General features: G+C 47.4%; 1 protein-coding gene across 1 annotated transcript in view; it reads right to left on the bottom strand.

The window, feature by feature from the left end:
• Positions 1-5,873, bottom strand: part of ADAM9 (ADAM metallopeptidase domain 9) — a 64,433-nt gene extending 58,560 nt beyond the window's left edge. The window contains exon 1 of the mRNA XM_029065077.2: positions 5,631-5,873. Coding sequence (XP_028920910.1) covers positions 5,631-5,703 — 73 coding nt within the window. The 5' untranslated portion in view covers positions 5,704-5,873. The remainder of the gene's footprint in view (positions 1-5,630) is intronic.
• Between the last annotated feature and the right edge of the window lie 7,903 nt (positions 5,874-13,776).

Raw genomic sequence — 13,776 nt, 5'->3', positions numbered from 1 at the left:
TATACTAAGCACTGTGCTAAGCACTGGAGTAGATGCAGTACAGTCAGAACAGAGTCTCTGCCCCACATGAGAGGGAGTAGATGGGACAGAGAACAGGAATCCTTTTACAGATGAGGATTCTAATGCACAGTGAAATCAAGGTACTGTTTCAGTAAGTTAAAGAACATAAATCCCCCCCAAAAAACCCACCTACTTTGTTTTAAAAATTCCATTTTGCTCTAACGCAGGAATAAGCATGAGTAATTAAGGTGGAGTTTGGTTGGTTTTTGAACAGACTAGACCAGGATATGTGCTATTTGCAAAAGGTAAGCCCTGCCTGCACAGTTCAGTTACAGTAATTCACAATGCTCTGAGGCTGATAGGCTACGCACAAAATAAAGCCATTTCATTTAAAGCGTGTTTTTCATCACTTCCTTAAAGAAGAGTTGAATTGGCTTTCCTCCTTGGCCATTTCCCTCATTCTTTTCAAAATGTTGCAAACTCAAACACATGAAGTATCTTAGTCAGCTTCTTAGAAAATGATGCCTTTGTCTTCTTCAAACACTGTAACTGTAACTTGCAAAGACTACTGGACCCAACAATTATGCAAGTGTGTCACCACTGATGGATTAGATAAGGAAATGCTCAGATTTATTTACATTCCAGTTCACAAAAGAGGAGTCCAGATGACTCAGAGGTTCAAGGAAGGATTCCTGGATCGTTCCACTCAAATAGGTGATAACCTCAAATATTGATCACAGAATCACTCTGTGGTGGCTTGGGTGGGAAATGAATTGGAAGGAGGAGGAACTTCAGGCTTCTGGCAATAATTTCCAATGGTTGGGGTTTTGGCACCTCTGGGTTTATAGCAAATCCAGTTCTAATTTCAAAATAAATCAAAGGTGGAGAAAAACATGCAGCAGATCTCCCAAAGAAAGATTTCAACACCACCTTGAACAACGCCCAAGACAATGTGATTTATTAGGAACCATATTCTTCACTCTAATGAAATATTTGTGGTGAAAATACAGCACAATATCTTCTTTGTAAATAAGAACTTAATGCAAGGGCAAAGTGAATAGGAGACTTGTTTCTGAGAAGAGGCCAGATTACTGAAGATTAACTTGCTCTATATATGCACCTCATTACTACAACACCAGCTCAGTTGCAAGACAAAGCTATAGAACTGGTGTACTTTTAAACACTCAAGAGTAGAACAGCTTTATGTCTGAAGCACCCTCTTTCAGCAGTCTATCTTTAGGTGACAGTCACTGATTCTCCACTGACTCTGCCAGTATGACATTCTCTGAATGCTTATCAAGACCACGAATTGCCATGGTTCAGAATACAAATTCCAAAGGAAAACTAACCAAGACTAACATTACAAACTGCACTAATGTGGCCTGGCCACAGTCACATAGGTCACATGTGGCCCACAAAATTGACTTCAATGGTCCGAAACCTTGGCCAAAAATAATAATCCATGAGTTAAATTGTACAAGCTTTCCCCCCTAAAAATTCCATTAAGAATAAGCAGTAGTAGTATATATAGTATATAAGTATAAGTAGTATATCCTTCAGAAAAAAACTCTTCTCTGGGTAGGCAACTTCGGCCTCTACATAAAGAATAAAATAGCTGCACATCCCCAGAGGGTGACCAGGTAATACCATCGTTCCCCTGCTCCCATCGATCTTTAAAATCTTTAAAACGTCTCCAGGTATTTTTCTATGTTCCTGTGTTTCACACAGCTCTCAGACACTCCAGTGAACTCTGCACCCATCCCCACGATTTCACAATCTTCCCCACCCCATTTGGTGGCCCTTCTTTATTATGATTCTGTACTTGTTTTAATAAAGCAGTTGGCTTCTTTCTCCAGTTTACAATCCCCACCTCCAGACCTGACAAAACTGTGAGGGCTGCATCAGACTTGGGTGGGATGGAAGGAAAGGGAGTGGCTGGAAACCGACCTTGTTGGCCCTCCCCCCACCATCCTGCCCTAGGCCAGCCAGATCCCCAAGACTCTGGGGGTCTCTGAGGCAGCGGCTAGAAATTGGTGAAGGAGCCAGTTTTTAAAACATGAAAAAAGTTTAAAAAAAACTGTAAGTGACTTCAGGGGGTCAGGGCTGGGCATGTAGTGAAGAAAGGAAATAATGTTTTAAGTTAGGGTGAGAGGAGGAGGAGGAAGAAAGTTTTAAAGGGTGGCAGGGAAGGAGAAACGAAGGTGGGGCATACCTGGTCTCCAGCCAGAAGTGTCCCTGCGAGACAACCCCACAGTTTCATTAGGAATAGAAATAAAAGTTGACCATGCTATGCTGGATCCACTTCCCTACCTGGCACAAGGAACCAATCACAGCTGAGGTGAAGCCTCCAGGAGGCTCGGCCTTAAAACCCAGAGTACCAGCCCAAACCTTAGCAATTCGTCAAACTATGGCTAGCAGGTTACTAGTGCACATTTCACCTCCCAACAGAGCTCTAGAGATAAAACAGGTATCGGATGGGTCAATTCTATTTCCATGCTCTGACTACTCCCAGTGGGACCCACTGACCTCTGAAGCAGAGAATATTGAATCTTTGTTTTCATGGGACAACGGGACCTCTCTGAGGTCACAAGCAAAGCACACACTCCCATCTGTGAGAAAATTAGCGTGGCAGAAGGCTTAATGAAGACTGGTAGAGAAAGGGAAAAGAAGAACTGAGTGACTGGCAAATGGAGAACAGGAAATTGAGTAAAGGTGGCAAAGGACAACTGAAAGAAGAAATCTACAGAATGAGTAATAATAGCAACAATTGCTGCATTTGTAACTCACTTCCTAAAGTGTCAAGCGCTGTTCTAAGCGCTGTAGTAGAAACAAGATAATCAGGGCAAACACAGTTCCTGTCCCATAGGGGATTCATGCTTTAATGAAAGCCACTTAACTCCTCTGTGCCTCAGTTACCTCATCTGTAAAATGGGAATTAAGACTATGAGCCTTACATGGAACAACCTGCTTACCTTGTATCTACCCCAGTGCTTAGAACAGTGCTTGGCACATAGTAAGCATGTGGCACATACCATTATTACTATTTATTATTAATAATAGTAAATAACAACAACAACATATATTTCATCCCTATTTTACAGATGAGGAAATTGAGCAGAGAGAAAAATATCTTGCCCAAGGTCACATAACAGGCAAGTGGTAGAACTGGGACTGGAACCCAATTTCCCTGACTTTCAGGTCCATGCCCTTCCTACTATTAAGTCATGCTGAAGCCAATACAAAAAGAAAAGAGACAAACAGAAAGAGGGACAAGATTTGGGAGAAAGTGAAAAAGTGGAGTGACAGAATGAAAAAGGATGAAAATCAATCAACAGTATTTACTGAGTACTTACTGTGTGCACAGCACTGAACTAAGCTCTTGGGAGAGTAACCCAACAGTATAACAGACATTCCCTGCCCACAATAAACTTACAGTCTAAAGGAGAGGAAATGGACTTAAGTCCCAAAAGGGAAAGAGACAGAGAGGATCTCAGAAACTGAATGTTCAGGACATCCTCATATTTTCCCCCAGTGCTTAGAGGAGCTTTAAACACAGTTTTGAATATTATTAACGGATTAAAATGGTATGCCCTTAATAAATACTAATACTACTGCTGCTACTGAGAGGTGGTACTAAGAAGCTTTCTTCATCACCACCTCTCCCACTTCCCCGGACCCCTTCAAATGCCTGCCTCAGCTTGCTCCTCAGTCGTCTTCAAAAACAAAAATCAGCCACCCTCTGGCCTCAACTGTAGCAGATATCTGACCACTGCGCCTTCCATTTCCAGATGGCTCTTTTGGCTCCTCCAATCTGGATAACTCTTGCCTTGTCAGTATCACTGCCAGGGTTTGACGTTAATGGTTCAAATATGAGTGCTAGGGGAAAAGGAATGGAAAACAAACGGATTTGAGGATACAGGCAGTAGGATGATGGGGGTCTTGAATTACTCAATCACATCTGCTAAGCGCTTACTGGGTGCAGAGCACTGAACTAGGTGCTCAGAAGAGTACAATACAACAGAGTTGGTAGACACATTCCCTGCCCGCAAGGAGATTACAGTTCAGAGGGGATCAATCAAAAGTATTTACTGAGCACTTACTGAGGGCACGGCACTGTACTAAGTGCTTGGGAGCGAATGGCAATAGCAGGAACAAGAGGGCATTAAAAGGGAGAGTAGGGGACATGCGGGGAGGGGGGGCGACAATAAAGGGAGAACGGGGGAAAAAGGAATGAAGGGAGGGAAGGGGGAAAGGAGAAAGCGGGAAGGAGGGACGGGGAAGGAGGGACGGGGAAAGGAGGGAGGGGGAAAGGAGGGAGGGGGAAAGGAGGGAGGGGGAAAGGGGGGGAAGGAGAGGGGGGAAGGAGAGGGGGGGAAGGAGGGGGGGAAAGAGGGGAGGGGAAGGAGGAGACGGAGGGGGAAGGGGGAAAGGAGAGGGAAGGGGGAAAGGAGAGGGAGGGATAAAAGAGGGAGGGGGAAAGGAGAGGAAGAGAGAAAAGAGGGGAAGGAGGGGGGAGGAGAGGGAGGGGGAAAGGAGAGGAAGGGGGAAAGGAGAGGAAGGGAAAAAAGGAGAGGAAGGGAAAAAAGGAGGGAAGGAGAGGAAGGGGGAAAGGAGAGGAAGGGAGAAAAGGGGGGAAGGAGAGGAAGGAGAAAAGGGGGAAGGAGGGGGGGGGAAGGAGGGGAAGGGAGAAAAGGGGAAGGAGGGGGGGAAGGAGGGGGGGAAGGAGGGGAAGGGAGAAAAGGGGGGAAGGAGAGGGAGGGGGAAGGAGAGGGAGGGGGGAAGGAGGGGAAGGGAGAAAAGGGGGGAAGGAGAGGGAGGGGGAAGGAGGGGGGAGGGGGAAGGAGGGGGAGAGGAGGGGGAGGGAAGGAGGGGGAAGGAGGGGAGGGGGAAGGAGGGGAGGGGGAAGGAAGGGGAGGGGGAAGGAAAGGGAGGGGGAAGGAAAGGGAGGGGGAAGGAAAGGGAGGGGAAGGAAAGGGAGGGGGAAGGAAAGGGAGGGGGGAAGGAGGGGGGGAAGGAGAGGGAGGGGGGAAGGAGAGGGAGGGGGGAAGGAGGGGAAGGGAGAAAAGGGGGGAAGGGAGAAAAGGGGGGAAGGAGGGGAAGGGGGAAAGGAGGGAGGGGAAGGGAGAAAAGAGGGAGGGGGAAGGGAGAAAAGAGGGAGGGGGAAGGGAGAAAAGAGGGAGGGGGAAAGGAGAGGAAGGGGGAAAAGAAGGGGAAGGTGGAAAAGTGGGGAAGGGAGAAGGGAGAAAGGAGATGAAGGGGGAATGGAGAGGAAGGGGAAAGGAGGGGAAGGGAGAAAGGAAAGGAAGGGGGAAAGAAGGAGAAGGAGGAAAGAAGGGGAAGAAGGAAAGGACAGAGGGGGGAAAGAAAGGAGTGGGGAGGCTGAAGAAAGGACGGGGCCTGCGGCTGGAGTCCTATCGGAAAGGCGGGGGGCAGGAGGGGGGGGAGGGAGGGGGCAAAGCGGGTGGTGGGCTGGCCGGGGAGGGGGCCGCAGCGCCCGCGATTCCCCTCCGATCCTGATCCCGACCGATCCCGATCCTGATCCCGATCCCGGCGGTCTCGGTCCGCAGGGATGGGGGGAGCGCCTGCGGACAGGAGAGAGGCCGAGGGAGGCCGGGACAGGCCGGGCTCACCTGGCTTCGACCCTCCCAGGCCTGGGCCCAGCAGGCCGGACCACAGGACCAGCAGCGGCAGCGCCGGCTTCATGGCGAAGGGCTCCGCTGGCTGCTCACAGGTGGCCCGGCGGCCTCATCCCCGGGTTCCTCTTCCAGGCAGGGAGGGAGGCAGGGAGGCAGGGAGGGAGGCAGACAGACAGAGAAGCCGTCCCGGGGCTGGACGGCTCAAGGCCGAGCCTGGCCGGGGCACATGCGCACTGAGCTCCCCCGCCGCCTCCTCCCGCCATCTCTCCCAGGACCTGCCCCTGCCCTGCAAAGCCCTCCCTCCTCACAGTCACTCATTCACTCGATCCTATTTATCGAGCGCTGATTAAGTGCACAGCCTTGGACTAAGCACTTGGAATATACAATTCGGCAGCAGAGAGAGGACCCTCCCTGCCCAACGACGGGCTCCCCGTCTAACCTGGGGAGACCGACGGCAGAGCCAAAGAGAACAAAAACAAGACCACGTTATCACGATTAATAATAATAATTATAATGTTGGTATTTGTTAAGCGCTTACTATATGCAGAGCACTGTCCTCAGCGCTTGGAAGGGACACTTGGGCCACAGAGGACCCTCCCTGCCCAACGACGGGCTCCCCATCTAACCTGGGGAGACGGATGGCAGAGCCTAAGAGAACAAAAACAAGACCACGTTATCACGATTAATAATAATAATAATAATAATAATGTTGGTATTTGTTAAGCGTTTACTATATGCAGAGCACTGTCCTCAGCGCTTGGAAGGAACACTTGGGCCACAGAGGACTCTCCCTGCCCAACGACGGGCTCCCCGTCTAACCTAGGGGGACGGATGGCAGAGCCGAAGAGAACAAAAACAAGACCACGTTATCACGATTAATAATAATAATAATAATGTTGGTATTTGTTAAGCACTTACTATATGCAGAGCACTGTCCTCGGCGCTTGTAAGGGACAGTTGGGCCACAGAGAGAGGACCTGACCCCGTCTAATCAGGAGAGACGGATGGCAGAGCCAAAGAGAACAAAAACAGGACCACGTTATCACGATTAATAATAATAATGATGATAATAATAATGTTGGTATTTGTTAAGTGCTTACTATACGCAGAGCACTGTCCTAAGCGCTTGGAAGGGATAATTGGGCCACAGATAGAGACGATCCCTGCCCAATGACAGGCTCACCGTCTAATCGGGGGAGACAGACGGCAGTCAAAGAGAACAAAAACAAGACCACGTTATCACAATTAATAATAATAATGTTGGTATTTGTTAAGCGCTTATTATATGCAGAGCACTGTCCTAAGCGCTTGGAAGGAACAGTTGGGCCACAGAGAGAGGACCCTCCCTGCCCAACGACGGGCTCCCCGTCTAATCGGGGGAGACGGACGGCAGAGCCAAAGAGAACAAAAAGAAGACCACGTTATCACGATAAACAATAATAATAATTGTGGTATATGTTAAGCGCTTACTATATGCAGAACACTGTCCTCTGCACTTGCAAGGGACACTTGGGCCACAGAGGAGCCTCCCTGCCCAATGACGGGCTCTCCGTCTAACCTGGGGAAACGGACGGCAGAGCCAAGCAGAACAAAAACAAGACCACGTTATCACGATAAACAATAATAATAATTGTGGTATTTGTTAAGCACTTACTATATGCAGAGCACTGTCCTCAGCACTTAGAAGGGACAGTTGGGCCATAGAGAGAGTACCTGACACCGTCTAATCGGGGGAGACAGACGGCAGAGATAAAGAGAACAAAAACAAGACCATGTTATCACGATTAATAATAATAATAATGTTAGTATTCATTAAGCGCTTACTATACGCAGAGCACTGTCCTAAGCGCTTGGAAGGTACAGTTGGGCCACAGATAGAGACAATCCCTGCCCAATGGCAGGCTCACTGTCTAATTGGGAGAGAGGGACGGCAGAGTCAAAGAGAACAAAAACAAGACCACGTTATCACAATAAATAATAATAATAATGATGTTGGTATTTGTTAAGCGCTTACTATATGTAGACCACTGTCCTAAGTGCTTGGAAGGGACAGTTGGGCCACAGAGAGATGACCCTCCCTGCCCAATGACGGGCTCCCCGTCTAATCGGGGGAGATGGACGGCAGAGTCAAAGAGAACAAAAATAAGACCACGTTATCACGATAAACAATAATAATAATAATTGTGGTATATGTTAAGTGCTTACTATATGCAGAACACTGTCCTCTGCGCTTGGAAGGGACACTTGGGCCACAGAGGACCCTCCCTGCCCAATGACGGGCTCCCGGTCTAATCGGGGGGAGACGGACAGCAGAGCCAACCAGAACAAAAATGACCAAGTTATCACGATTAATAATAATAATAATAATAATAATAATAATAATGTTGGTATTTGTTAAGCACTTACTATAAGCAGAGCATTGACCTAAGCGCTTGGAAGGGACAATGGGGTCACAGATAGAGATGATCCCTGCCCAATGACAGGCTCACGGTCTAATCGGGGGAGACGGACAGCAGAGTTAAAGAGAACAGAAACAAGACCACGTTATCACAATAAATAATAATAATAATGTTGGTATTTGTTAAGCACTTACTATATGTAGAGCACTGTCCTAAGCGCTTGGAAGGAACAATTGGGCCACAGAGAGAGGACCCTCCCTGTCCAATGACAGGGTCCCCGTCTAATCGGGGGAGACAGACAGCAGAGCCAAACAGAACAAAAACAAGACCACATTATCACGATTAATAATAATAATGTTGGTATTTGTTAAGCACTTACTATATGCAGAGCACTGTCCTAAGCGCTTGGAAGGGACACTTGGGCCACAGAGAGAGGACCCTCCCTGCCCAACGAGGGGCTCTCTGTCTAATCTGGGGAGACGGACGGTGAGCCAAAGAGAACAAAAACTGGACCACATCATCACGATTAATAACAATAATAATAATAATGTTGGTATTTCTTAAGTGGTTACTATATGCACAGCACTGCCCTAAGTGCTTGGAAGGGACATTTGGGCCACAGAGAGAAGACCCTCCCTGCCCAACGATGGGCTTCCCATCTAATCAGGGGAGACAGACAGCAGAGCCAAACAGAACATAAACAAGACCACATTATCACGATAAATAATAATAATAATAATGTTGGTATTTGTTAAGCACTTCCTAGGTGCAGAGCACTGTTCTAAACGCTGGGGGAGATACAGAGTAATCAGGTTGTCCCATGTGAGGCTCACAGTCTTCATCCCCATTTTACAGATGAGAGAACTGAGGCACAGAGAAGTGAAGTGACTTGCCCACGGTCACACAGCGGACAAGTGGCAGAGGCAGGACTTGAACCGATGACCTCGGACTCCCAAGCCCGTGCTCTTTCCATTGAGCCACGCTGCTTCTCTATGTGCAGTGCTCTGCACATAGTAAGCGCTCAACAAATACTATTGAATGAATGAATGAATATGTGCAGAGCACTCTCCTAAGCACTTAGAAGGGACAATTCGGCCACAGAGAGAGAGACCATCCCTGCCCAACGACAGGCTCCAAGTCTAATCGGGGGAGACGGAGGGCAGAGCCAAACAGAAGAAAAACAAGACCCCATTATCACGATAAATACAATTGAGGGGATGTAAGGGAAGCAGCGTGGCTCAGTGGAAAGAGCCCGGCCTGGGGGGTCAGAGGTCATGGGTTCTATCCCCAGCTCTGCCACTTGTCAGCTGGGTGACTTTGGGCAAATCACTTCACTTCTCTGGGCCTCAGTTCCCTCATCTGTAAAATGGGGATGAAGACTGTGAGCCCCACGGGGGACAACATGATCACCTTGTATCCCCCCCAAGTGCTTAGAACAGTGCCTTGCATATAGTAAGCGTTTAACAAATACCATCATTATTATTATCATTACACCTCATTAACAAAATTAAAAGGGTAATAAATAATATATACAAATGAGCACAGTGCTGAGGGGAGGGGAAGGGGGGGAGGGGAGGAGCCCCTCTGCTCCCCCTCCACCCTCTGCTCCTCCCCCGAGCCCCCTTTCCCTCTGCTCCTGCTGACGATGTCTCTCCCCACCTTCAGAGCCTTATAGAAGGCACATTTCCTCCAAGACTTTTAGGTGGTGATCCCGTCGTTGGGCAGCAGTGGTTTCTCTCTGTTGCCCATTTGGACATTCTAAGTGCTTAGTACAGGACCTGCACACAGTGAGTGCTCAATAAATATGATGGAAGGGATGAATAAACTGTTGTGGGCAGGGAGTGTGTCGGTTGTCTCCCTTCTGCAGTGCCCTGACTTGCTCCCTTTATTCAGGCCTTCCCTGATTAAGCTCTCTTTTCCTCTTCTCCCACTCCTGCACTGTCCTAATTTGCTTCCTTTATTCATCCCCCTGCCCGACTCCGTGGCACTTATCTCTAAATCTGTAATTTATTTATATTAATATCTGTTTCCCACTCTAGACTGTAAACTCTTAGTATAGTGCTCTGCACACAGTTAAGCGCTCAATAAATATGATGGACTGAATGAAGAGACCTTCCCTGACTAGCCTCTTTTCCTCTTCTCCCACTCCTGTACTGCCCTGACTTGCTCCCTTTATTCCTCCCTCTGCCCGGCCCCGTGGCACTTATGCATATATCTGTAATCTATTTATATTAATGTCTGTTTCCCGCTCTAGGCTATAAGCTCTTAGTACAGTGCTCTGCATTCAATAAGCACTCAATAAATACGATTGAATGAATACATGTGAATGAATGAATGAATGTGAATGAATGAATGAATGGGCCTTCCCTGGCTAAGCTCTCTTTTTCTCTACTCCCACTGCCTTCTGCACTGCCCTAACTTGCTCCCTTTATTAATCCCCCTGCCCGACCCCATGGCACTTACATATATATCTGTAATTTATTTATATTCATATCTGTTTCCCACTCTAGACTGTAAGCTCTTAGTACAGCACTCTGCACATAGTAAGCGCTCAATAAATACGATTGAATGAATGAAGAGGACTTCCCTGACTAAGCTCTTTTTCTCTTCTCCGACTCCCTTCTGCACTGCCCTCACTTGCTCCCTTTATTCATCCCCCTGCCCAGCCCCACGGCACTTATGTATATATCTGTAATTTATTTATATTAATGTCTTTTTCCCCACTCTAGACTGTACGCTGTTGTGGGCAGGGAATGTGTCTGTTGTTATATTGTACTCTCCCAAGCATTTATTATAGTGCTCTGCACACAGTAAGCACTCAATAGATTGACTGACTGACCTCGTTGCCTCCTGTCTCTTTCCTTCCTGTTCATACTTCACTCTGCTGTCCCGATCATGTCTCTACAAAACCGTTCAGTGCATGTCTCCCCACTCCTCCAGAACCCCTAGTCCTTGCCCATCTACTTCACAACAAACAGAAACTCTAACATTGGCTTTAAAGTAGAGGGAAGCAGGGTGGCCTAGTGGAAAGAGCATAGGCCAAGGACACAGAGGACCTGGGTTCTAAATCTGGCTCTGCCACTTGTCCACTGTGTGACCTTGGGCAAGTCACTTTTCTGAGCCTCAGTTTCCTCATCTGTAAAATGGGGAACTGTTCTCCCTCCAATCTAGGCTACAAGTCCTATGTGGGACAAGGAACTGAGTCCAACTCATTGATCTTGTATTAGGAGGGAGCACATAGTACAGTGCTTGGCATAGTAAGTGCTTAACAAATACTATTTTTATTATCATTATTATTCAAAATACTCAATCAGTTCTCCTCTTCCTACCTACACAGCCCACCCTTTCTCTCCTCTAATGCCAACTTACTCACTATACCTAGATCTTGGGCATCTCGCTGCTGACTCCTTGCCCACAACCTCGCTCTGTCCTGAAACTCCCCCTTCATAAGTTGCAGACCACCACCCTCCCTTCCTTCAAAGTCTTATTAAGGACACTTCTCCTCCAAGAGGTGTTGGAGGAGGCCCATGTGGGACAGGGACTGTGTCCAAAAGATTTTCTTGTATCCGCCCCAATGTAAGTATAGTGTCTGGCACACAGTAAGCTCTTAATAAATACCAGAATTATTATCAGTACTATTATTCTTATTATCCCTCTCTGCAGTCTCATATTTCCTCCTGTCTTTAAGACATCTCTACTTAGAGGTCCCTCTGACATCTCAAACTTAACATGTCCAAACCAGAACTCCTCATCTTCCCACCCAAACCCTGTCATCCTCCTGATTTTCCCATCACTGTAGACAGCATCATCATCCTTCCTGTCTCACAAGCCTGTAAGCTTGGCATTATCCTTGGCTCATTCTCTCTCATTCAACCCACAAATTCAATCTATCACTAAATCCTGGAGGTTCAACCTTCACAACATTCCTAAATTCCATCCTTTCCCCTCCATTGAAACTACTACACATTTATCCAAACATTGATCTTGCCTTGATAACAGTGTAACAGGCTCTTTACTGACCTCGCTGCTTCCGGTAACTCCCCATTCCAGTCCATACTTCACTCTGCTGCCTAGATCATTTTTCTACAAAAATATTCAAAAATGGTCTGGTCTTCTTTCCCTCGAATTTCTTCAATCAATGGTCATGCACTGAGCGCTTACTATGTGCACAGCACTGCACTAAGCACTTGAAGAAGCAGTGTAACTTAGAGCACACAGTAAGCACTCAATAAATATGATTGAATGAATGAATGGATAGAGCATGGGCCTGGGAGTCAGAAAGACCTGGATTCATTCATTCATTCATTCATTCATTCATTCATTCATATTTATTGAGCACTTACTATATGCAGAGCACTGTACTAAGTGGGAGGAGGAGAGAGAAGGGGGATGGAAAGTACAATTCTAATCCTGGCTCTGCCACTTGTCTGCTGTGTGACCTTGGCAAGTCACTTCACTTCTCTGGGCCTCAGTCACCTCATCGGTAAAATAGAGATTAAGAATTTGAGTCCCATGTGGGACAGGGATTGGGTCCAACCCAATTAACTAGTATCTATCACAACCCTTAAAACAGTGTTTGGCATATAGTAAAGCGCTTAACAAGTACCCTTTTTTTTGGGCGGGGTTGGGGCAGGGGGTCAGGGGTACAGTACAGTACAACAGTATTAGGAGACATGGTCCCTGCCCATAAGGAGTTTACAGATTGGGGTGGGGGACAGACAATATAAATAATATATAGTTTTTAAATATATACATTACTGCTGTGGGGTTGGGGGGTGGGTTGAAAATAGTGTCCAAAGATCACAGATCCAAATGGTCTCCCTCTTAACTTAATCCCTGGGGGTGGAAGCTGAAGCCCAAGCCCAACATCTCTGGGGTCTTCCCCCCTTCTCCCCTCTCCTTTCCCCTCCTCCTCTTCCCTTCTTCCCCCTCCTTGTCCCCACTTTCCCTCCTCCTTCCCCCTCCTCCTCACTCTCCCTTATTCCCACTCTTCTTCCTCCTTCCCTTTCCCTGCTCCTCCCTTCTTCCTCCTTCCCACTCTTCCTCTTCTCTCTCCTGCTCCCTCCTTTCCCCTCTTTCCTCCTTCCTCTCAGCAGCGTGGCTCAGTGGAAAGAGCCCGGGTTTGGGAGTCAGGGGTCTTGGGTTCTAATCCCGGCTCCACCCACTTAACAGCCGTGTGACTTTGGGCAAATCCCTTAACTTCCCTGTGCCTCAATTCCCTCATCTGTAAAATGGGGATTAAGACCGTGAGCCCCCTGTGGGACAACCTGATTACCTTGGATTCAATGGGCAGGGATTGTCTCTATCTGTTGCAGAACTGTACATTCCAAGTGCTTAGTACAGTGCTCTGCACATAGTAAGTGCTCAATAAATACTATTGAATGAATGAATGTCTACCCCAGACCTTAGATCACTGCTTGGCACATAGTAAGTGCTTAACAAATGTCATTACTATTATTATTAAGTACCATTGAATGAATGAATGAATCCCTCCTCCCCCATCCCTCTCTCCTCCCCCCTTCCCTGGGCGGGGGCCGGGTCACTGAATGAATGAATGAATGAGTGAGTGAATGAATGAGTGGATGAATGAATGATTCCCTCCTCTCCCGTCCCTCTCTCCTCCCCCCTCTCCTGGGCAGGGGCTGGGCCACTGAATGAATGAATGAGTGAATGAGTGAGTGAATGAATGAGTGGATGAATGAATGAATGAACGAACGAATGAATGAATGAATCCCTCCTCC

The sequence above is a fragment of the Ornithorhynchus anatinus genome, chromosome 5, assembly GCF_004115215.2.
Source record: "Ornithorhynchus anatinus isolate Pmale09 chromosome 5, mOrnAna1.pri.v4, whole genome shotgun sequence".
NCBI classification, from domain to species: Eukaryota; Metazoa; Chordata; class Mammalia; order Monotremata; family Ornithorhynchidae; genus Ornithorhynchus; species Ornithorhynchus anatinus.
Note: the sequence above shows the minus strand (reverse complement) of the source record. Positions and strands in the feature narration are given on the sequence as shown.